The 25,854-nt window shown below is 45.8% G+C and overlaps 1 protein-coding gene across 1 annotated transcript in view; it reads left to right on the top strand.

Moving 5' to 3' along the window:
* Nucleotides 1-25,854, top strand: part of LOC137422161 (putative E3 ubiquitin-protein ligase HERC1) — a 443,323-nt gene that overhangs the window by 104,633 nt on the left and 312,836 nt on the right. Inside the window, 10 exon segments of the mRNA XM_078772274.1 lie at nucleotides 661-831; nucleotides 973-1,084; nucleotides 1,223-1,349; nucleotides 4,446-4,650; nucleotides 4,951-5,275; nucleotides 8,683-8,776; nucleotides 8,904-8,961; nucleotides 18,085-18,302; nucleotides 18,522-18,746; nucleotides 18,889-19,009. Coding sequence (XP_078628400.1) covers nucleotides 661-831; nucleotides 973-1,084; nucleotides 1,223-1,349; nucleotides 4,446-4,650; nucleotides 4,951-5,275; nucleotides 8,683-8,776; nucleotides 8,904-8,961; nucleotides 18,085-18,302; nucleotides 18,522-18,746; nucleotides 18,889-19,009 — 1,656 coding nt within the window.

Raw genomic sequence — 25,854 nt, 5'->3', positions numbered from 1 at the left:
TTTGTAATATGAAAGTTAAATCTTGAACGGTTTTTCGAATGTTGCCGACACAAGCCAAGTTACTAAGATGGTTGCCATGGCAACATAATTCAGCCAATCACTGCTGTGATCTAATCAGGTTGAGATAATGTCATGAGGAATATATATCTGCAATATGAAAGCTAAATGTTTAATGAAATACCGCGTACACAAAAGTATATGGACGGATGATCGGTCGGTCGGTCGGTCGGTCGGATGGGCAGAGCTCATTTTGATGTCCCCCGTCTCCGACTTTGTTGGATGGGCGTGGGACAAAGAGCGAAATGCAATGGGTGAAGCGGTGTCGTGAGGACGGCATCCTCCGCTTATATCATTAATTCTTATGAGAAAAATTGCTTTGATTTATGTCGTTTAGATATTCGTGGCACTTTTCAAGAACACATCCCAATGTAACCTGGGGTCTCACATTATCTGCATAGTGTATTCTTGCTCAGATCTGTGGAGTTTAATAAAATTGACATCTTTTTTTAATATCCCCAGAAAATTTTCAAAATCTCAAACCGTCCTAAAAGATTTTTGCTTGGCAAGACAGCATTTACCATCAGGAATGATCAGAATTGGTGTAACAAAAAAAAAAAAAAAAAATTTACATTTGAGTTTTTCATTTGCGTGGTGTACCAGAAGAGTGCATGGGCTCTTTGGAAGCAGCATTGGATGGCAATGAAGAACACAAGCTGTTTGAGCACCAACTTTCTGTCCAGAAAACTCTGCTTGTGGACTTGGCTCTTGGCTCGAGCAAGGAACCTGCACACAGCCTCTGGGTCAAACTGCAGGACTATGCACTAAGCCGAGGCATGCACATACCTTGCTTGCCATCAATGCCCCCCCACCCCACCCCCCCGCATTGCCATTTTGTGTGACATGTTTTATTTTTCAGAATGAAAAAAGAAATCTAAATCTGTGCATGTGTGTTTATCTCCAACTCTTATGTAGATTGGGATAGCTGCAATTTGAAGAAAGAGCCTCTGCTAGATACAGTTTCCAGATTTGTGTTGGCAGCACTGCTCAAACATTCTGGCTTATTGATGGAGGCCTGTGAAGATGGGTATGCCTACTTTACTCAACAATTTTTATTATTATTGCCATATGCACTTTTTCTTTTTTGTATATTTGCATCAGGTCATTTCTGATTGCAGTAATGTGGTCTGATTTTTTGGCTTTTGTTTGTTTGTTCTTATAACAGTTTCCAACCCAGTCGGAAATTGGCCGAAGTTTACTTGACTGTTTACAAGCTTCGAAACCGTCTACTGGCACAGCGAAATTTGGAATTCATTGGTGCTCGAGCAAATTTGTCAAAACGATCCAGGCTGGTAAGATTCCTTTTTGTGCAAGCTCAGATCCATGGTTGATAACTAGCACATACCTGCATAAATTGATGCTGTTATTCTGGCTTTTTTGTTGAATTTTTAATACCTGCCAGTGTTAGGTAAACCCCAGTACTGTAAACCATGCCCTGGAACATGTTGAAGAAGAGTTAATATTTTTTGAACAAATTTTTGTGTTGAAAATATGGTCAACCATCACATGCACATCTGTTGAATTATTCTATTAATAGTTTAATTATTGAAGCAATCATGTTATTACCTGTTATTTATAAGCCTGTTGAAGGCTTAACGGTTGAAGTGGCGAGCTTGAGATCCGAGGGTCTTCAGTTCGAGCTCTTGGTGTGTCGTTGAAATAACACGAGATTGGTTTTCTCAGCCTGTCATCCTTCCAATGAGTACCGGCTTACTGCCATCAGGGGCACTGCATCAGCAGCACAGCCATGCTTATATAAATGATGCAACCAGCAGCCACATGCTGCATACAAAACGGCAACAACAACAACAACAACAACCTATTAATAATCTATAATAATAAGAGGGTGTGTGTGTGTGTGTGTGTGTGTGTGTGTGTGTGTGTGTGTGTGTGTGTGTGTGTGTGTGTGTGTGTGTGTGTGTGTGTGTGTGTGTGTGTGTGTGTGTGTGTGTGTGTGTGCGTGCGTGCGTGCGTCCGTCCGTCCGTGTCCGTCCGTGTCCATGTCCGTCCTCCATAACTCCAAAACCATGAATCTTAGCAGCCACAAACTTTGGTTTGAATCGCACACCTGAATAAAATTGGCCACTTTATGTTATTTCTCATCATCGTCTCTTCACACGAGTACACAACATTTAACAATAATTCATACTAATTTTTATTTACACTTGGTTTTATTTTCACATTAAGGGTACATACATTAAGTTCGTTATACATGCTGATCATTGCTCCAATACCCCAAAACACCACAACGTCGCCTGAACCACACGGAATTACTCATGTTCTGCTATCATCCACACCTCATCCACAGAGCAGTGTTTGCTGCAAGAAGCACGGATCGCTGAAAGCGACAGCCAGCGCTTTTTTTCGCCGGACTTTGATACACATCTCAATAGACAGGCAGTAATTGGCCATTGCACACATACACATCACCCCCATGAGATTGCCCCCGGACCTGTAACATGTCCAGGGAGCGATCTTACGTTAAGTGGGGAGAGCTCCATTCCGTGCCGAAGTGGAAGTGCCTTCTGGGGAAAATTGGCTGCGAAAGTCTGGCGAGGGTGGGGCAAAGTGGCGATGCGCCAATCGGCATCCCGGATTCCGCTGAGAACCTTCTAGATTATTCTTATAGGCCCAGCCCTCATTAAGGGATTATAAAAGGCTCGTGGGTGAAGGTTCTCTCTCTCTCTCTCTCTCTCTCTCTCTCTCTCTCTCTCTCTCTCTGCCTTTCTCCCTACCTGCCTGCCTGAGTCACTATCGCTGCATGTGCGTTGATGGTGGACGATCTGGGCTCGGGGTGGGGGAGGGGGGGAGGTGGGAGGTGGTGCTCAGGTTGTCGAGTTGGAGGTGGTGCTCAGGTTGTCGAGTTGGAGCTGGGAGCTGAAGTGGTAGGCAAACGGAGCGAGCACATGTTAGGGCCAAACCAAGTCATGCTTACACATACTCTTTGGAGTCCCACGTAGTAGGCTATCATCTCACACTCTCTTTTCCTAGCTGTATTTTATTATTTTATCATCATTGACATGCACCATCGCATTTTCTCTCACACCATTTGCATTGGCACGCATGACATTGCACCATCTACAGTCACCCACCCTAGATGTCTCAAGTATTGCTCCCCTCTTTGCCCCCTCCTTTAGCGGTTGGGTCACGGAAGCATGTCTGCTTTCGCCCCTTAAGCCAGAGGCCGATGACCCCCGTCCTGTCCCTATCTTAGCTCCCGTGAATGTCTGATGAATGCCCTGTATTGTGTAATACCGGTAGATAAGGCATAGGTTAAGGTTTTCCTCTCATCCATTTTCTTTGCTCTGTAAATGCTCGCTTGCATTCTTCATTTGCCTGCAATGGCTCACTGTACACTGTACAGTTTAAATTTACATTCCCCCATTGTTCCTTTTGTGTGTACCTTCCCCACCCACATTGCAATTAAAGCCCTTGAGTTCCCTCCCTCCTTTTTTTGCATGATTTGCTTGTGCCTTGTAAATAATTCAAATAAATCCTTTGTTCATGTTCATTTCCAACATGTCCATGCCCGTCTTTTTCTTCATTGATCCAGCGCTGCTCACACCTCGGTCAGCCCGGGAGATTATAATTCCCCAACTAATTGGCTCGTTAGTTCGATAACCATTATTTAACATTCGGCCGCATTAAGATCTAACTAAGATAAGGGGGGTGCATAACGAGGGCACGTGCCCTGGACAGGAGCCCACGTGATCTCTAGTTAAACGGTAATAGATGGCGGACACTGGAACACGTGGTCAACTGGTTGGCGCTCCTGGATGACTAGCAATCTGCTGCGGCATGAAGTCAACGTTATTCGTGTGTGGTAGCCACAGACCCTGTAAGTATGAAGAGAACTGAGGATACCTCCCCCCCTTTTCCATAGTACACCCAAAACCCAAGGCCATAACTATATATATATACACAGTATGTGTATGTATATGTATATGTATACTGTATGTATATGTGTATGTGTATGTGTATGTGTGCATGTTTGTGTTTTTCTTTTCTTCCCCTTTCAATTTTGCTTGTTAATTTATTATTATTTTATTTTTTTGTATACTAAGTCGAGGCTCATGTAAGAGGTAACACATAAAACATTTAATGAAGGGAGTGGGAGACAAGAGGGGGAGAGAGAAGGAGGCACAACAACTAGAACAGTTTGCAAACTAAACTAGCTTGTCTGCAAATTATACAATTTAGATAATCGCAATTGGTGAGTAATACAGCGTTTGGAACAGTAGTTGGTCCTTTTCAACTGTGGAGCATTGCACCTCTAAAAGCACATTCTACTGCTGTTAAGCAGTGATTCCTTTTTGTGTTCTTGCTGTTCTCTACAATCCAGTCCATGCCACGCTCACCCCCCCCCCCCTCACCTTTCTATGCTGCAGATCTCATACAACTCTGATGGGCCAGAAGAGTTAATGGAAGGTCCTACCGAGCGCTCTCTGGATGAGGGGATGAACCTGGAGCCTCGTCGAGGAAAGTGTAGAGGGCGACTTGCAGTGGCAGAGCGCCGGGAGCGTGGACGTTTGCGTGACACACTGTTGCATGAGCGTCAAGACGAGGAAGGAGAGGAAGATCTTACACCTGGAAGTGAGATTCACCAATTCCCCACTGTTGAATATGGGTTGTATTGAGATGATATTTATGTTACTTATATCTCTTATTGGGCAAAATGTGCAGTAATATGTCGAAAACCAGGGAGATATACTGTTTCTGCAAAGAAAACTTTTAGAACAATAGATTTATTTTTACTGATAAACTGAAATGCAAGTGCATTTTCTCTGGCGTGTTTGGTAATCTTGCCATCACGTTTCCTTAGCAATTAGCTATTGTGGTTGAGGGAAATGTCTTTGGTCTTGCCACATGAGTTTTATTTTTCTTTACCTACAGAAGTGTTCCAATGCTTTCTTACTACACGAAGCCGAAACTTTGATTCAGAAAGACCTGGGGCAGAAGATGTGGTGGACCTCGAAGACAGGAATGATTTGCCAGATGCTTTGCATGAAATGCAGGTGGCCGAGGCAGCAGTGCTAACCAAAAGAGCATCCTGCAGCCCAGATTCAGAGGAAATTGATCTATTCACAGCATCCTGTCAGTCTGTCATCCATCGCTGTGCTCTACTTCTCTTTGCCATAGTCTCTTCCAACCAAGAACTTCAGAGTGAAGGAAGTACTGAAGAACAAGAAGGGCAAAGTTTGCCCAACCAACTTAGCGAGTAAGTGATTGTGTTCATGGTAAATGGGTTAAAGTGAGCAGGGTAAATAATAACGTGGATTTGGTGAAGGCAACGGTTAAGTTTTGATATTTCCAAAGACGATTAACAATAAATGTCCTGCCGTACTTGTGCACAGATTATATTTGTTGTTGTTTAGAGTAGCCTATTTTTAGCTCACCTGGAACGAAGTTCAGGGGAGCTTATGCGATGGCACGTCATCAGTCCGTCCGACTGTAAACACTTGCAACTTCTTCTCTGAAACCGATGAAGGGATTGTGACCAAATTTGGCACAAATGATAGTTGTTGTGTTATGACTAAAGGTTGTTCACAGCATAAAAAAAAATTGAGGTCTAAGGGGGTTTACCGGGGTCAAAGTGGATCCAGGTTTGACCCCCCAAAATAGGAGTTTGCTTTTTCCTCTGAAACTACACACACTATTTCGATGAAACTTGACCACAACCTTCATCACCCGTGCTGTACCAAAGTTTGTTCACGGCATTAAAAAAAATCTTCTCCTTTAGGGGTCTACAGTGGGGGGTTGCCCCCATAATAGGTATTTGCTTTCTTCTCAGATGCTACACACGCAATTTCGATGAAACGTCACCACAACCTTCAACAAACGTGATGTACCAATGTTTGTTCAAGGCATTAGAAAAATTGGGGTCTGAAGAGGTATAGGGGTTGGGAGGAGGGAAAGGGGTTGCCCCCCAAAATAGGTATTTTTTTCTGTTTGTTTGTTTAAAGTCTTATGATTATGTTAGTATGATTCTACACGCTGCCCTGTCTTCTCGCAACCATTGAAATTGGTTTAAATACCTTTAGTCAGTGCAGTATACTGTTTATTCTACCAGGTGAGTGCCAGGGGTATTGCCCCTACGTTTTTCTTATTTTTTGTGTACAATGTCTCAGCTCTATGACGAGCTAGACTGCAGAATATAACAGAACTAACAGCTTACACATTGGAAAGTGGGGAAATGCCCCGTTAGCAGGCTTTTTATTATATCCTCTTGCTCTTCCAAGTGCTTATATCTTGTTATATACTGTACTGTATATGGGAATGTATATTCATATATTACTGTTTTGTTGTTGTTTTGAGTTATCTCTCTTTGTCTGGAGGAAGAGATAATGAAAGGGAAAGTTTTGGTAGCTTGTGTGACGCCTGCCTACCTTCATGGTCTCAAAATGGTGGCAATGATAGAAAGACCACACCAGAGATTGCAGGTCGGTGAGAACAACTCGGTCAGGAGGATCGCAGGAGTGAAGAGGGTGAATAGAAGGAGAATAGATGAACTGAGGGAGGAGATTGGTGTGTAGATGATCATGATTGGGAAAGCCGGCTGAAGTGGGCTGGCCACATGTTCGAGCGGATGGAGGAACTGAATAGCAAAGAGAGTGTATAGGTTGAAGGAGCAAGGTAGGAGGATTGGAGGGATATCAGGTGGGTGTGGTTGGAGAGTGGAGAGAGATGGATTCGGACAGGGTGAAGTGGTGGAGTGTTGTGTTTGAGTCATGGCAGAAGCTGGTTGCCATTGGACCTCACCCCTTATAAAGGGAGGATAAGGAGAATAATATATATGGATATGTGTTGCCACTTTTCCTGTGAGTTTCAGGGAGTGTACTTGCAGTATTCTGGTAGTTTGAAACGGATTGCTTATATTGGTTGTGCAAATTTATCTGCCCTGGGTGGGAGTCATTATCCTGGGACATCCACTTCTTGGCATATCCTTTGTTGATCCAGTGGGTTTAAAACATCTTCTGAGGTCATAAACGTTCCCTCTCCTCACATTAAAGAGTTTTGCAACATGCCGAATGGAAGACCTTGCTTGAAGGTCAACAATCATTTAATTCCTCACTTTCTGACAGATGTAGCATTGCAATGAATTGTTAAAGAATCTAATCGGTGTGATTTTCGTTCTGGATGATCCATATGCTTGTGTTTCGGAAAGACTGTTTTGAAGTTGCACAGAACGCCCTCGTGTACCTCTAAAAACCTAAGTGTGCATGAGTTGCACGTTCTGAATGATTATTACCTGAGTCAATTACTTTATGTGGAAACTTCCAATCAGATGTTCTGCACATCCCTAATGCCAAAATGGCTGGAACCATTCTTTAACAATTACATTATCAAATGTACATCTTCGTTTTTTCATGGCTGAAAGTATGCATCGCCTAACAGTCACTTGTAAAAAAAGAGAGGTTGTGATAGTGGCAGAATTGTCAGGATTGAAAGACTTATTCTAAGTGTTGGACCAGCTCCTGATTCTGTCAAGGTCTGCAAAGAGAAAAGAGGCTGCTTCCTTGCCTATCTGAGGATGAGATACTATGGCAGAGGGTGGAGCCATCAGCAAAGGGATGAGCAGGATTTTGCAGAGAGTTGGAAAGATCACTGATAAAAATGAGGAAAATGAGGAACAACATTAGACCCAAGATACTGCCTTGGGGCACTCAAGCATCAACAGGGAGAGGATTCTTTTGAGAGGCATACTCTGACTACTGGAGTGAATGAAGTCAGTAAGCACTGAGAAGAGTGTGCCTTGGATGCTATAGGCAGAGACTTTGGGGAGCAAGGTTGGGTGCCAATTTGTGTCAAATAATGTTTTTCTAGTCTGTTAATTTTTGGAAGGTTAACCAAGATAGTGTTACTGAAATAAGAACGGCGACGTCACTGACCTGCAACTTGCACAGCGTTTTTCTTCTCAATATTCCCTTCCTTGTTTTTGTGGTATTTCCTCTCTACATACCTCAATCTTTCCTTTTTACCCTGACCAGAGGAGATAGTGTTGCATTTGGATCTGTTTGTCTGTCTGTCTGTCTCTCTGTCTGTTTGTCCGCACAGAACATGAGTATGCTTTTCTCTGTGACCGTTGGTCCGAATGCCAAGACATTTTTTACCGTAGGAGCGCCTCCTCCAGTATAACTTTTAATGATAATTATGAGGTCACGTGGTATGGGCGCCATCTTGGAAAACCCGAAAAAATTTGCTCCGCTATAACACCGAAACTGCTCCATGGAATGAATTTAAACATGGCTCATTGTCAAGTATTCCCCATGGAGAGCAACATATATTCATGATGATGTCATTGGTGCCTTTATTATGACATCATAAATAGACAAGTGGAATGCTTGATCCAATCACTTTAAAATTTATTGAGCATGATCTTCACAAAAATTGTATGGGAGAATTAAATTGATGACGTCATCGGTCACTTGATTCGGCAACCATATTGAAGTGAACATAAATCTACGTCATCAATATACCACACAAACACAACAGCTAATAAACACCACACAAAATACACCACACAAAGATGTCTTTCTTGTTGATTTATTTCAATGTTATGTTATGTGGTGTGTTTGTCCTTAAAATTGAAGCAATTTAGAGATCACCTTTATTTGTCTGATTTAGGAGTGAAGAGAATATGGAAATGCGAATGAACGTTTCTCCGTGGTTTGGAAGGTCGGAAACAGATTTTGACTTTCCTGGAAAAGATTTTATTGAAGTAAGTGACCATAAAAGTGCTTTAAGAAAAATATCATATGCATTGAATAAAGATGGCCATTTCATAATTACTCTTGAGACTCTTCAAAAGTTGTAGAATTGATTTTGCTTATTCTTTTCTATTTTAGGATAAGAGTGTGTGGGTGGATAATTCACCTGGAGGGATCAATTCTCCTCGAAGGCTTGGTGAGCATATTCTTCGAGATATTATAGGGATTTTATACCACTGCCTGCTGTTTGTTCTGGAATGAAAGATTTAATGATACTCAGATCTGCCAAATGTTTGAAAACGAAAATTGTACGTGTTACTCTATAATTTCGGCTGTTGCATGCAGCAGCAGTCCTTCACATTGAATAAACAAGAACGGCACTCGGTAGAGCGTATACCTCCACCAGGCTGAACGGTTTACATTTTGTATCCCACTGATAGGCCGGATATACATCCAGACCTGAACCAAAATGAAATCAGCTTGTTCTTGTCACCTACACAACTCATCCACCAAGCCAAGTTTTGTAATATAAACCTCTGCATAACTTTTTTAAATCACGTTTTTGGCCCCATCTCTTAATGATGAAGTTGTAGCGGTTGCCGCTGAACATACACAATCGCCTTACACCTGCCGAGGACGCAACCACGGAGCGATCGCTGTGCCGGGCTCGCCCAGACCGCCCGGAGACGCTCAGTCTCGCCTTTCCCGGGCATGCCCGGACTCGCCTTTCCCGGGCTCGCCCGGCCCGTCCGGCAACACCCAGTCTCGCCGTTCCCGGGCATGTCCAGGCACGCCCGGCCCGTCCGGCGACACCTAGTCTCGCCGTTCCCGGGCATGTCCAGACTCGCCCAGGTCTCCCGGACATGCCCAGTCGCGCCTTTTAAGGGCAAACGCTCCGGCATGAGATATTCGAGTGCTTGTATATAATGCTGCCCGATAAACGGGCTTTTCAGTTTACCCGAGTTGATTTGATGCAATAAAGAAACTCGGACGAGAGCTTTTTGTCGCGTCCATTCTTTCGATTCGAGTTGGAGCACACAGCTCCTTCATTGGTGACCTACCGACATGGACACGGCAGTTGCCCTCAAACTGCCTACCTTCTGGGAGGCTCACGCGGCGGTTTGGTTCGCCCAGGCGGACTCCCAGTTCGCCCTGCGAGGCATCACCGCCGACGACACCCGCTTCCATCATGTGGTAGCAGCCCTCGTCTCCACCACCACCGCCGACGTGGCGCAGGCTTTCATCGCCACCTGGGTCGCCCGTTTCGGCGCACCGGCGGACATCTCTTCGGACCGCGGGCCGCAGTTCACCTCCGAGCTGTGGGGCGCGGTCGCCCGCAACCTGGGGGTCAGGCTCCACCGTACCACGGCCTACCACCCCCAAGCCAACGGGTTGTGCGAGCGGTTCCACTGTTCCATGAAGGCCGCGCTCATGGCCGGCCTTCAGGACGGCGGCTGGACCGACCGGCTACTGTGGGTCCTTTTGGGCCTCCGCACGGCCCCCAAGGAGGACCTCCGGGCGTCCACCGCCGAGCTGGTCTACGGCCAGCCGCTACTCGTCCCGGGCGAATTCGTGCCCGACGCTACCAGTCCCTGGTCCGCAGCTCGCCAGCGCTTGGACCTCCAGGAGACCGCCCGATGGTTTGCCCCCGTGCCAACGTCCCACCACGGTGACCCCCAGTCCTACGTCCCCCTAGCGCTTTGCACAGCGGAGTACGTTTTTGTGCGTCATGACGCACACCGGGGGCCACTCAGGCCGCCGTACGACGGACCCTTCTGGGTCCTGCGACGGGATGACAAGTCCTTCGTCATCGACGTCGGCGGCAGGTCGGACCGGATTTCGGTGGACCGCCTCAAGCCGGCGCACGTGGACATCGACCGACCACCTCGGTTGGCCCTTCCTCCGCGGCGAGGCCGCCCCCCGTCCACGGTGCCTCCCGCTCGACCACCCACCCCCACACCGGACCCCCTCCCCCCCCCCCCCCCCCCACGACCCTCCAGGCGTCGCTTCGGCTGGGTCATTAGGACACCCCTTAAATTGACCCTGCCGGTGCAAGTCGATTCTGGGGGGGCATGTGTAGCGGTTGCCGCTGAACATACACAATCGCCTTACACCTGCCGAGGACGCAACCACGGAGCGATCGCTGTGCGGGGCTCGCCCAGACCGCCCGGAGACGCTCGGTCTCGCCTTTCCCGGGCATGCCCGGACTCGCCTTTCCCGGGCTCGCCCGGCCCGTCCGGCGACACCCAGTCTCGCCGTTCCCGGGCATGTCCAGGCACGCCCGGCCCGTCCGGCGACACCCAGTCTCGCCGTTCCCGGGCATGTCCAGACTCGCCCAGGTCTCCCGGACACGCCCAGTCGCGCCTTTTAAGGGCAAACGCTCCGGCATGAGATATTCGAGTGCTTGTATATAATGCTGCCCGATAAACGGGCTTTTCAGTTTACCCGAGTTGATTTGATGCAATAAAGAAACTCGGACGAATTCCAGCCTTTTGTCGCGTCCATTCTTTCGATTCGAGTTGGAGCACAGCTCCTTCAAAGTATCACTTGAGAAATTAAAAAATTCTCATATTCGGATCCAGATGTGGATCGTCACCAAATTCACATCAATTTGTCATCATCACACATCCAACCTGTCCGCCAAGTTTCGTCTGAATCCGTCCACAACTTTTTGAGATGTCCTGCTGTATATAATTTTTGGCTTATCTCTCAATGGTGAAGAATCACTTAAAAAATTATCGTATACTGATCCAGATCTTTAACAAAACCTTATCAAATCGTCCTTGTCACACACTCAACATGTCCACCAAATTTCGTCTTGAATACATCCATACATTTTTGAGTTATCCTGCTCACAGACAGACAGGGGTGAAAAACAAACACCTTTGGTGGTGGTGGGATTTATACGATTCTGTTTCTAACAAATGTAAAAAGAAACATTTTACTGGCGATTAAGGGTAAAATACGGAAACACTTTGACTTGCTTAATATGGTGAAGATGTAGTGTCAACCTTTCCTTCAATTGAAAACATACTTTTCAACTAGAACTCACTCAGTGCAAATCTACCAAAAAAAGAAGAAAAAAGTTTTAAAAAAGAAAAAAAAAAGAGAACATACCTCCGCTTGATGAACAGTTTACTTTTTTAGCCCAACGATAAGCCGGATCTGGATTCAGACCTGAACCAAAATCGAATCGGCTTGTTTGTTGTCACCTAACCACCTCATTCACCTAGTTTTGTCATAATTCGTCCATAACTTTTTTAACTAGAACGCCACTCAGTAGAGCGCATACTCACGCCGTGGGTCAAGTTGGAATAGTACGATTTCACAAAAGTTTGAAGGAGTAGTTCAGTGACGACACAAGACAAGACAACACAAGACAGACACTGCACAGGTATATATTTAGAATATATAGAAGATAATGTTAAAAAAAAACAAGGCAATTTCACTTACATTTTCGGATTCAGCGTTCAATTCTATATAAGTGAGTGTATTTTGAGGCATGTGTGACTTCAAATAAAATTGTAAGCCAGAAAAAAACGTTCGTTTCATTCCTTAGGGATACAACATGTAAAACTGGCCCAAACGTCAAAACAAAACTCGCTCATTTTAAGTCGTACAAGCTAATGCGACCACTCATTCTTCTGGGAAGAGTCCCGTGCACATGCTTGTCACACTTATAACTCACCTAAGTCTTTATAAGTTCATCAAATACTGACACCGCGATTGACATTCGCTGAGGTAAATGTTGATATCTCTTCTGAGGTAAAAAAAAAAACAACAAAAAAACCAGTTTTAAAGTATTATACGTATCAAATGATACATTTTATGAAACGGGGAAACCGAATACACACTTTGGTGGTTTTAAAATGACAGAATATGTCTTCATTAGAAAGAAAAAAAAGAACCTTGAAGACGACGCTGCTAACAAAATACACCGCTCTAACGCATAACCACGAGTTTAAACTACATTTACAACAAATATGAAAACTATTTTCATATCACAATGTTAAATATAGAATATATAGAAGATAATGTAAAAAAAAAAATGAGCCCTATCTTCCAATGGTAAACAATCCTTCAAAAAGTTCCTGGATCTGGAATAATATTCTGAGCGTCACCAAAAACTAATCAATTCTTCCTTATCCCAAGGGCAATCATCCCACCAACTTTCATCCAAATACGTTCAGAACTTTTCCAGATATCTTGTTCACAAACACACGAACACACACACGTACACACACACACGGACACGAAGGAAGGCACATATTGTTTATGATGTCAGAAAGTGTGTGACAGCATGTGTGTTGTGCCTCTGTGGTTGTCTTGGGAATTGTGTTCACCATGTCTTGTGCAAAAAATTATCTCTTAAAGAATGGCTTGCCTTGTATTTTCCACCATTTTGTCGCAACAATGCGTCCTTCAAATCTCCCCACCCTCATTGCTTCTCAATTTCCCCCCTCTCACTCCCCCTCCTCAAAGCGTCCTCCCCGCTTCTTCCCCCTTCAAACTCTCACCTCCATCTCCCCCAACCTTCTGCCTCGCTCTTCCCCCTCCTCAAATAACACCTCATTGTGGCTCACCCAATCACCATCAAACCTTTTGTCCGCCCCATCCTTCCCTTTCTCCGAGCTATTCTGAAATCTCTGACACACCTTCAACAGCTCTCCCTACCTCTTCCACCTCTTCCACATCTTACCCTACCCCTCCTCCCCCCTGTTCTGTATCTGATGCTCCCCCTTCCTCTTCATTAACGGTATGGACCTCAAACATCCGGGGCCTTCGTTCAAACTTAACTGATCTCTCCATACAGGTTGCTTCTGTCAAACCAGACGTGATCTGCTTAACAGAAACTTTCCTCCTTTATGATGTCTCTGATTCCATAGTATCTCTCCCGGGCTACTCCCTCCTCCGGTATGATAGACCTGAGCCTCGTCCTGGAGGCGGGGTTGCTATCTTTATCAAAAACTCTCTTCCTCACTCGCCCTGCACTGCACTCTCTCCACCTCACCCCCAGGAATACCTCTGGCTACGGCTTCCCCTTCGCTCCCACCTCTTGTTCATATGTGTGTTGTACCGTCCACCAAACAGTGATGACTCAATCTACATCTCGCTGTCTGATGATATGGACCAACTTCTATCTACTCATCCCAACTCTCTCTTCCTCATATGTGGTGATTTCAACTGTCATCATGCCAGTTGGCTGGGTGTGGGTACCTCTCTCACCAGCCATGGCTCCTCAGCAAAGGACTTCTGCGACTCACTGGGACTGACACAATCTGTCAATTTCCCGACCCGGATCTCAGTCAACGGAACATCTTCTCTTCTGGACTTGGTTATGACTAACTTCCCTGAAAATGTCTGCTGCTCTTCTTCTGCTCCGATCGGATCATCTGATCATGTCCTTGTTAAAGTGGACATCTCTCTGACCATCCTCAGGGAGCCTGCTCAGCGTCGACGAGTCTGGCATTTCACTCAGGCCAACTGGCACGGTCTTCAAGCAGCCATCAATCATCTGGACTGGTCTCCCATCTCTACCACCTCTGACATCAACTCATCCTGGGAATTCTTCCAAAGTAAATTGCTCTCTCTCATGCACAGATTTATCCCATCTCGTCTTCAGTTGTCATACCCTTCCTCCCGTCCATGGTACACGGAATCTTGTGGTGAGGCTGTTGCCCAGAAACAACTTGCCTTCGTCTCCTGGAAAGCAAATCCAACGGAAGGAAATCTCATTTCCTTTCACAAAGCCCGAAACAAGTGTGTGTCCACCCTCAGGAGAGCCAGGAAACAATATCTCTCCGTTCTCAAGACCGAACTCTCTTATCTGTCTCCCTCTTCCAAATCCTGGTGGCGTCTGGTCAAATCCGTTTCTGGTGTTTGTTCCCCCTCCATCCCCTCCCTTACCTCAAACGGCTACACAGCTGACTCCGCACGTGAAAAAGCTGAATGCCTCAACTCTGTGTTTGCCTCTAAATCTTGTGTCCCAAACCCATCCCTCTCTGTACCCACCATACCCAGTCGTACCCTGCTGCTCCTGGACTCCGTGTCCTTTCCTCCTGACAAGGTGGAAAAGTTTCTGTCAACCCTCGACTCTGATTCTGCAACTGGACCCGACGGCATCAGCCCACGGGTCCTAAAATCCTGCTCTGCTGCTCTATCTCACCCTCTCTCTGTTCTCTTCACCCTCTCTTTTGCTCAAGGTCAACTGCCATCTGCTTGGAAATCAGCCAACATCACCGCTTTGCACAAAAAAGGTGCAAAAACAGATCCTAGCAACTACAGACCAATCAGCCTTCTCCCAATTATCAGCAAAGTCATGGAATCCATCATTGCTTCGGATATGAAATCTTTCCTCTTCTCCAATGGCTTGATCTCTGATCATCAATTTGGTTTCAGACCAGGTCACTCTACTCTGGACATGCTGCTTCTGCTGTCTCAACAATGGATGGAGGTCCTCAATGCCAAACAGGAAATTAGAGCTGTCTCCCTCGACATATCACGTGCCTTCGACACGGTCTGGCACCCCGCTCTGCTCACCAAACTCTCCTCCTTTGGTATCCATGGAAATCTCCACGCATGGCTGGCGGACTTCCTCTCTAGTCGTCGTCAACGTGTGGCCCTGAATGGGTTTCTCTCATCTCCTCTTCCTGTTCAGGCTGGAGTTCCCCAAGGCAGTGTTCTGGGCCCCGTGCTTTTTCTGGTCTTCATCAATGATCTCTCTGACTCTCTCGAAAATCCTCTCTATCTCTTTGCTGATGACTCCACTCTCTGCCGCTCCATTCCTCTTCCCTCAGATCGGCAGTCTGCTGCCTCCTCACTCTCTGAAGACCTGGACAAAATCACAGACTGGTCAAACAAGTGGAACATGTCTTTCAATCCTGACAAATCTCACACTCTTACTATGTCTCTCCGAAAAGATCGACTGGACAACCCTCCCATCTACTTTCTCAACAATCCTCTCCAAGAAGTTCTGTCGCTCAAGATTTTGGGTCTCACTATCTGCCATGATCTTTCTTGGGAAAACCACATTTCCAAGCTGGCCTCCAAAGCCAGTCGCCGACTGGGCATCCTCCGTCGTGCGAAGTCCTTCCTCGGCACACCTGAGCTCCTCACCACATACAAGGCTTTCATCCGCAGCTCAATGGAATACTGTTCTCCCCTATGGGCCGGTGCTCCTGCCTCACACCTAGCTCGGCTTCACGCTGTTGAAACCAAAGCTTTCAGAATTATTGGAATCTCCCGCGATGAAGCTATCTCTGAGGGCCTTTCACTCACTCACCGCAGGCAGGTAGGTGGTCTTTCTGTCTTCTACCGACTCCTCTCCGGCCTTGCACCCCCAGCTCTCTCTGTGCTCTGTCCCCCAAATATTCCTACAGGTCGCACAAGATCTGCCAGCAACCCTCTGATGGTTAAACTGCCGAAATCTCGGCTCTCTGCTCACCTTCACTCTTTCATTCCTCTTTTCTCCCGCCTCTGGAACAAACTCCCTCACTCCCTTCAATCCCACTCCTCCCTCCAGGTCTTTAAAACAGCTGTTCACCACCATCTCTTATCTTCCCCCATCCAAAACCTTGATCTTTTCTACCCCCGCTAATTCACCCCAGATCCACCTTGTTTGAAATTCCAACTTCTTTCCTGGAAGTCCTGGCAGTGTCCATATGTTTTATACCTCTCCCACCGCCCCCTTCCCACGCCCCCCCCCCCCCAAGCCCTCGCCCTCTCTCAGATCTCTCGATGTCTCCATGTCTCTCGGTCCCTGCTCTCAAATGTTGTGTTTGTGTCCTTCCCCCTCTCTCCCCATCTTGTCTACCGCTCCCTATGTTATATGTTTTATGTGTCGGTTTGTCTTTCTGTGTGATTAATGTTCGCTCTTTCACGAGCCTCGACCTTGTATACAAAAAAAAAAAACAACTATCAGGTTTGGTTGGGATTCATTTTGGGTTAAAATTACTGTAATCCTGTTTAATGACCTGTATTAGCACTGTACATTACATCAATTTTACCAGGCACTGTACAGTAAGTACAGTGGACACCAAATGCACGGTGGAAGGCTAGAAGTAGAAGATCGTCCAAGACAAGTGAGAATAAGCCATACTTTGGAGGAGATGACGTCATTCGCTGGTCCGATAACCAAAGATGTGGTATAAAAAACCAGGTGAGCTAACAATGCAGCAATGAAGGAATTCGGCCAAGGCACCGGCACACAACGACCTACCTACATCGAAAGACTCAATGCCAATGGTGACAGAAGCCAAGACGGCCGGCTTAAACACCGCCGAAAGACCACGGTGTACCAACTTACGATGCAGAACATCTTCCACTTAATATGATGACAACAGGTGCCATCCTCTGACGTACCATTACAGGTACAGGTACAGTACACGTGAGCACAGAGCAAAAGTTCACTGAAACCGAGATTAAGAAAAAAGAAAAAACACCTCGTGGTCCGTGCTCGATATCCGAGTTTCAATCTTTTCAAACACATGATGCTCTCGGTCACGGTATCTCCTGCGAGCTGCTTCTCCTTCAACCACACAAACAACAACTTCTCCATATCTTCATGGATAGAGGTCCGGAGCTTTGAAATAATCGTAACGCCCTTGGCTGGCGTTATAGCCTTTATGGACTCCTTCTGCTTCAAAATCGTACATATCGTAGAAGGAGTACGATCGTACTGCCTCGCCAAGTCGACAACACGCACACCTCACCTGGCATGCTCTTCTCCTCTGCTTAATAAAACCAGTTTATTTCTTTACATTCTCTTGTATTATGTACAGTATATACGAGGTCGTGCTTGTTTATACATTATTTGTTATTTATAAAGTACATTTTTGTTATTTAAAAGCACCTAACAAAAAAAATTGGTGTTTTTTTTTTGAGGCTGGAACGGATTAATAGCATTTCAATGCATTTGAATGGGAAAATTTGCTTTGACTTACGAGCGATTTGGCTTACGAGCTCCGTCACGGAACGGATTAAACTCGTAAGCCGAGGTACCACTGTATTATTACGGCACTGTATTTGGCCTTACCAGATCACAGGCCGACAATAACAATAACCGCTCGGTGCTGGCTTGTGAAAAACAGCGATAGTTTGACTGTCCTTGATGTTTCGGCTTCAATGTGATGGTAACCGTGTCAGTGTGGTTCTGTCATATCAGAAGGTTGCCGTCCATGCAACAATATATTGTTATTATTATTTTTGGGACATTCATGAATCCTTCGTTAACAAGGTTCTTCCTCATTTTGAATCGGTTAGGCTTCCAGTTTCCTTTTTCATGTGGTTCCATAACAATGTTTTGACTTTTTTGTTTCAGAACCCCACACACAGGATGGTGTGGAAGCCAAGCCATTCCAGCATATCTATAAGGAGAGAATTCTGGGGTCAAGGGCTCCACACACCATTCTTCTGGGGGATTTACTGAGCCTATTAAGTGATGAATTGGTCCATTTGGCAGGGAAGGAGCCGGAAGGAAGCTTCAGTGATCCACGCATGCTCACATTGGCCATGGAGCAGCAACAGGCTCGAGCCGAGGTGAAGATTTGTGAATATATTGCATTGAATCGTAGAGTGCTTTGGCTGTCTTTAATTGATCCATTAAGTATTGTAACTTGCGTCCAACATCTCCATGTAGGAGTCTTGCATGGGTTTGTACGAGCGTTGTTTGACAATTCATCTGTTTATAAAATGCTTATTGGTTGTAATGCTTATCCCACAAGGTAATTTGTTGTTTGTACACTGTTACCCCACCAGCTGCGTGTTGAGGCATTACACCAGATTCTAACTATTATTGCTGGGATGGAGGCAAAGGAAGGAGAAGAGCATGTTGGTCCTGGTTCTAGCCCCCGGTCTCCTACAGTACGGGTTGTTGCACTTCTCACATCAGTGCGTTTGCAGTTCTTGGCTGGATGTTTTGGTCTCGGTGTGATCAGCTGTCCTGGACAAGATAGCCATAGCTTACAGCTCCACCATTATCAGGTGCTTTGCATGCACTGCAAACTGTTTACTTGAGTAATTTGACGATCTTCCACACTCTCCACATTGCTTCCAATTTGGTTTATTGGACTGTCACTGATGTTACGTTGCTGCCGTGGTAATGCTCCTTGTCCCTTGCTCATAGGATTCCATTGCCTCAGCAAGATTTGACACTCGGAATGAGATCCAGGTGCTCGTGCATCGCATTTACCAGCACTTATCCTCAATGCTGGAGAATGGTCTGCAAGCTAACAAGCACCATATCGGCAAGTGCACATTTTTTTCTTATTGTCATTTTATCCTACTAGGGCGTGCCCGCACGTACGTGCTTGCCCGTACGTGCTTGCCCGTACGTGCGTGCAAAAAAACATGCGTGCAAACAACAACAACAAAAAAAAACTTTGAAACCACGTGGCAGTAACGACCACAGAACCCCCCCCCTCTATTTACATGAAATGGTTTGGTCCATTGGCAACTTTGAAACCACGTGGCAGTAACGACCACAGAACCCCCCCCCCCCTCTATTTACATGAAATGGTTTGGTCCATTCGCAAAGCCAAAGCGAACGGCTTGCGAGTACGGTGACCATACCTTGGGAACCACTTGTCCGATTAATTTCAAACCTTGAAAAGGCACATCCTCGGGTCCCCAGCAATATACCTGGCAAGTTTAAAGTATATCGGACCGGTAGTTGTCGAGAAACAGCGGTCGCATACATACATACAGACAGACACACACACACACACACACACACACACACACACACACACACACACACACACACACACACACACACACACACACACACAGATTACTGGAATTATAGATAGATGAGTTAATGAGCGTTTTGTTTTCTGGAATTGCTTCGTTTACATGCAGAGCCTTTGTGAAGCTCCCATTGCTTGGGTCAAGAGGAAGTGCAGGTGAAGAAGAAGAGGCACACATTGATGTGGCGTGGAGATTTAATTAATTCCCATTGAGATTTAATTTAAAAAAAACTATTAGTCTTACCATTTTGTTTCCATGCTGTTTTTCCATCACGAGCCTTAAAATTCCATTTCCATAATAGATCTCCTTATGTTGCTTTTGGTCCTAGAGAACTACAATGGCTTGCAGCAACCTTTACAAAGATATGGATGTAGATTTACAATATGAGACAGATTCCTTCATGCATGAAGCTTACACTGTATTTCAGCCAAATGCCTTTATAGCAAGTACTTCCACTGCAATGTGTGCACCACCGTCTTCACCACCACTTCAAATCGTGTGAACAGCCCACTCGTTCTGCATATACAGACTTGGCATTTAATATGGAATATATTTTTTTCTTGACTTGGGTTTACTTTCGGAACTCAGTATATCAACCTGGTGAGTTTCTTTTCTGCTTCGGTGATTTCTTTGTTAAAAGAACCATGTCACTGATTGTCTTTCGCAGCAAGAAGTCAATAACAGGATAATATCACAGGTGGCGTGACAAAATGTAAGGACAGGTACATTTGACGATTGGCTTCACAATCGTGTATATAAGGGTTGTTGCGTTCTGTATTAGTGCAAAACAACTGCTGCACGTCTACAAAAGTTATTGCCGCTTCCTCTGGAGATGGTCCGTCAACTCGACAATGCTGTTTGTCATGGAGTGGTGGCTTTACGAAATTCTGGCATGAAACAGCGTGCTATTGCTCGGCAGTATGGCATCACTCAAGGTCAGGTGTCAAAGATCCTGAAACGAAATGCTCAGAGGGGTGTCCCTACTCCAATACCGAGGCCAGGACGTCCCCGCAGAACCACAAGGAGAGATGATCGCCAACTGCACCGGTTAGTCTGCAATGGCCGTACCAAGTCAGCTAATCGGCTTAGGGCTGAGTGGCAGCAACTGACAGATGTGCCTGTATCCAGAAGGCTAGTCAACCAACGACTGGTTCAAGCAGGCTATCGTCCCAGGCGTCCCCTGAGAAAGCCACGCCTGACCAGACAACACCGCCAGTGCCGATTGCAGTGGGCCAGAGAGCACCGTCAATGGCAGCCAGGACACTGAAATCACGTGACCTTCAGTGACGAGTCTAGATTTCTGGGCTATCGTCAAGATGGCCGCAACCGAGTGCGCAGACAAGTGCATGAAGCCTACAACGAAGATTGTATTGTGCCAAGAGTCCAAGCTGGAGGTGGTGGGGTGACCGTTTGGGCTGCTTTTCATGCAGGGGGCAAAACTGACCTGGTTGTTCTGAATGGAAACCTGAACCAGTTCAAGTACAGGGCCATTCTGGAAGAAACATTGCTTCCATTTGCTCGTGCAGCCTTTCGAGGAAACTTTGTCTTCCAAGATGACAATGCACGGCCTCATCGTGCTCGCATGATCCAACACTTTCTTGCTGACCGTGGTGTCGAGCATATGGAGTGGCCTGCCATGTCCCCGGAAATGAATCCGATGGAGAACTTTTGGGCAGAATTAACGCGTCAAATCGACAACTTGGACCAGCAGCCGACCTCTGTGCGTGAATTGCAGCAGGCTATTTTCACTGCATGGCAAGCGATTCCTGTCCAAACCTTGGCAAATCTCGTGAACAGCATGCCTCAACGTGTACGTGCTCTCCTGAATGCTCGTGGGGGTTACACGAAGTACTGAACTGTAATTTTACTGTCCGTAATCCCAGTTGTAATTTAACTTTTGTTTTTGTTTCAAACTTTTTTTGGCTTATGTCCAAAATAAAGAGATACTTCTGGAAAACGTACAGAAGTTTAACACAGTACTGTCCGTGAATTGAGTTCGATTTTTTTTTTTTTTTTTTTTTTTTTTTTTTTTGTATACAAGATCGAGGCTCGTGAAAGAGCGAACATTTATCACACAGAAAGACAAACAGACACATAAAACAAATAACATCGGGAGCGGTAGACAAGATGGGGAGAGAGGGGGAAGGACACAAACACAACATTTGAGAGCAGGGACCGAGAGACATGGAGACATCGAGAGATCTGTGGGAGGGAGAGGGCTTTGGGGGGGGAGGCATGTGAAGGGGGGGGGGGCATGTGAAGGGGGGGAGGCATGTGAAGGGGGGGAGGCATGTGAAGGGGGGGGGGGTGGGAGAGGTATAAACATATGGACACTGCCAGGATTTCCAGGAAATAAGTTGGAATTTCAAACAAGGTGGATCTGGGGTGAATTAGTGGGGGTAGAAAAGATCAAGGTTATGGATGGGGGAAGATAAGAGATGGTGGTGAACAGCTGTTTTAAAGACCTGGAGGGAGGAGAGGGATTGAAGGGAGTGTGGGAGTTTGTTCCACAGGCGGGAGAAAAGAGGAATGAAAGAGTGAAGGTGAGCAGAGAGCCGAGATTTCGGCAGTTTAACCATCAGAGGGTTGCTGGCAGATCTTGTGCGACCTGTAGGAATATTTGGGGGACAGAGCACAGAGAGAGCTGGGGGAGCAAGGCCGGAGAGGAGTCGGTAGAAGACAGAAAGACCACCTACCTGCCTGCGGTGAGTGAGTGAAAGGCCCTCAGAGATAGCTTCATCGCGGGAGATTCCAATGATTTTGAAAGCTTTGGATTCAACAGCGTGAAGCCGAGCCAGGTGTGAGGCAGGAGCACCAGCCCATAGGGGAGAACAGTATTCCATTGAGCTGCGGATGAAAGCCTTGTATGTGGTGAGGAGCTCAGGTGTGCCGAGGAAGGACTTCGCACGACGGAGGATGCCCAGTCGGCGACTGGCTTTCGATGTCAGTTTACATCACTTTCAGGGATCAATTTATTTACTTCAAAATGTCAAATGTGGTTTTTGTTTCTTTTAAAGGTCACATAAACAAAATCTAGAATAATTTCAACATAATTCTCATGAACTTTTGGTTCTAAGTCATCTTGAAAAGTAAGTTCACCCCCACAAAAAAAATATTCCATATTAAATGCCAAGTCTGTATAAATGCTCATTTTCGGATGCATGTTTATTTAATAGTATTCCTTTTTGACCAATCAGCATGTGCTGGATCATAAAGTATCTGCCTATATGTTCTAAACTGCATTCACATTTTAAATGAGCAATGCTTTGATGTCAGTTTCTTGTAAGATTGACCAAACACTAAGGTCTTCATCTTTTAGTTGTACTTATTTTATTTCAAGTCCTCTCAACCCTAAGGTACAAGTACTGAACTAAAAAAAATAAACGCATTGTGTTGGCTTAACGGTTAAGGTGGCTGGCTTGAGATCGCAAGGTCCTGAGTTCAAGCCCCTGCCATGCCGTTCAAATAACATCAGGTGGGGTTGACTCAGCCTGTCATCCTTCTGAGATCAGCAAAAATGAGTGCCAGCTTGCTGGAATGAATGAGCCATTCGGGTATCCCTCGTCGGAGTGGTGACCCGTCCAGGATTGTGCGATGTAGCCAAGGAAACTGCTTCGGCAGCACTATGCATCATCACGGTGCAAAAAGGAGTGGTCACTGAACTAAATGACTGCAGGAGTAAAATTTATACCTCTGTCACCTAAAGTGGACGAAAGTTATGTTTTCACCCCGTCTGTCTCTCTGTGAGCAGGATATCTCAAAAAGTTATTGACAGATTCAGATTGAATTGGGTGAACAGGTTGGTTTGTGTGACGAGAACGAAATGATTACATTGTGGTGACGATCTGGATAAAGATTCTAGAACATTCTAAGTGATATTTTACCATTGAGCGATCTGGCTAATAACGCTAGTTAGTAACAACAACAACAACAACAACAACAACAGGCATTTTAAGGTCATTTTCCCTGCAAGAGCGGGGGTTAGCCTTGCGGTCCCCATGACAATGTTCTCCATTTTGCCCTATTTTCTGCATCTCCCCTTGTTAACCCCCTTGCCCGCATTTCTTCTTCGAGCATCTTTAGCCAAGTCTTTCTCAGTCTTCCCCGTCCTCCACTTCCTTCCACATTCATTTCCATCACTCTTCTCAACCAGTCACTTTCATCCTTCCTCAACACATGACCAAACCATCTCAACCTGTTTCTCTTCACAGCATCCATCACAGGCTCTATTCCCATCATCTTTCGCAATTCATCATTTGTCTTCCTCTCTCTCAACGATACTCCACACATCCACCGAACCATTCGCATTTCCACCCTTTCCAGCCTTCTTTGCTGCTCTACGTTCATTATCCATGTCTCGCTCCCATAAATCATAACACTTCTCACACATGCAGCATACACCTTTCCCTTCAGCTTCAACGACACTCCCCTCCTCGTCAACACGCCACTCAGTTCCCGAAACTTCTTCCATGCACATCTCACTCGAGCAACCGTTGCCGAGTCTGATCCACCTTCTCCATTCAGCATGTCTCCGAGGTAACAGAATGTTTTCACACCTTCCAGCTTCACGCCGTCTCCAAGATCCAACTCAACATTTCCTCCATCTGCAGCTCCCTCTGTGCACACCTTACACTTGAATGTAGCTGCCACACTGGTTAATGACCCTCTCAAGCCACTACATTTTTGATGAACCCACTCAGCGTACATTGTACATTGAATGGAATTCACTCCGACACCCTTCCTGCACAAAGCACACGGCCACTTCCCAGTTCTTTCCACCTCACCACATGCTTTACCACTTGCAATCACCTTCGTTTTTCCGATATTCACCTTCAGACCTTTTGTCTCCATACATTCCATCCACTTGTTCATCTTCTCCTTCAGTCCATCCATACTTTCTGCAATCAACACCAGATCATCTGCATACAACAACTCCCACGGTAAACCCTCCTTTACATTCTGAGCCAGCAACCCCATCACAGCTACAAATAGTAGTGGACTTAGTACCTACCCCTGATGCACTCCCACCTTCACCTCAAACTCACCACTGTTCAGAGTCCTTCGTCCTTACAGCTGTGCGCGCTCTTTTGTACATTGCCATCACCACTCTGATCAACCATTCCTCCACTCCTAACTTCCTCAATGCCTATGTCACTACTTCACGTGGAACCCTATCGAATGCTTTTTCCAGATCAACAAACCCAAGAAACAACTTCTTCCTCTTCTCCATATACTTCTCCTGCAACTGCCTCACAATAAAAAGTGCGTCTGTCGTTCCTCTTCCTGGCATAAATCCAAACTGCATTTCGTCAATCTTCACTTTCTTCCTTATCCTCCTCTCCAACACCCTTTCCAATACCTTCATTCCATGCTCCAATAACTTTATCGCTCGATACGAGCCACAGTCCAGAGGGTCACCTTTCCCCTTGTATAGAGGGATGATGGTACTCAGTTCCCAATCTACTGGAATGCGGCCTTCTTTCACCACCAGATTGCAGATCTCTGTCATTCTCTTCACACCCCAATTTCCTGCTGCCTTCAACATATCTCCCACAACTCCCGTCGGCCCTCCCGCTTTTCTACTCTTCATTGCTTTTATCGCTTCCTCAACTTCCTTCTCGGTTATCTTCTCTGCCGGTCCTAAAACTGGGTTACTCTCTGTGTTGCCCATCCCATTCATTCTCTGCATTCAACAGCATTTCCATATATCTCTTCCATCTTCCTTTAATTCCATCTGGGTCCACAACGATTTGTCCCACTTCATCCTTCAAGCAACTCACCCCCATCACATCACACCTCTCTTTCGCTATCTGCTTTGCAATCCTGAATACCGCTCTCTGACCCTCTTCCAAAATCCAAACGTTCTCCGAACATTTTCCTACATGCCTCCTCTGCCTTTGCTACCTCTTTCTTTGCAGCCTTCTTGGCTGCCTTATAACTTTCATGCTGTGCCTTTTCTGCCCCCATACCCTTCGCCTTCTGCCACTCCTTGAACGTCTTCCTCTTCTCGGCAATCTTCTTTCCAACTTCAACATCCCACCACCATGTTTCCGAGTGCCTCGGTGGTCCTTTTGTCCATCCACATACCTCACCAACGGCTCCCAACAGACTATCTTTCATTGACATTTTTTATTTTTTATTTTTTATTTTTTTTTTGTATACAAGATCGAGGCTCGTGAAAGAGCGAACATTAATCACACAGAAAGACAAACCGACACATAAAACATATAACATCGGGAGCGGTAGACAAGATGGGGAGAGAGGGGGAAAGGACACAAACACAACATTTGAGAGCAGGGACCGAGAGACATGGAGACATCGAGAGATCTGAGAGAGGGCGAGG

Source organism: Myxine glutinosa, chromosome 2, assembly GCF_964187855.1.
Source record: "Myxine glutinosa chromosome 2, kmMyxGlut1.1, whole genome shotgun sequence".
In the NCBI taxonomy this organism is placed as follows: Eukaryota; Metazoa; Chordata; class Myxini; order Myxiniformes; family Myxinidae; genus Myxine; species Myxine glutinosa.
Note: the sequence above shows the minus strand (reverse complement) of the source record. Positions and strands in the feature narration are given on the sequence as shown.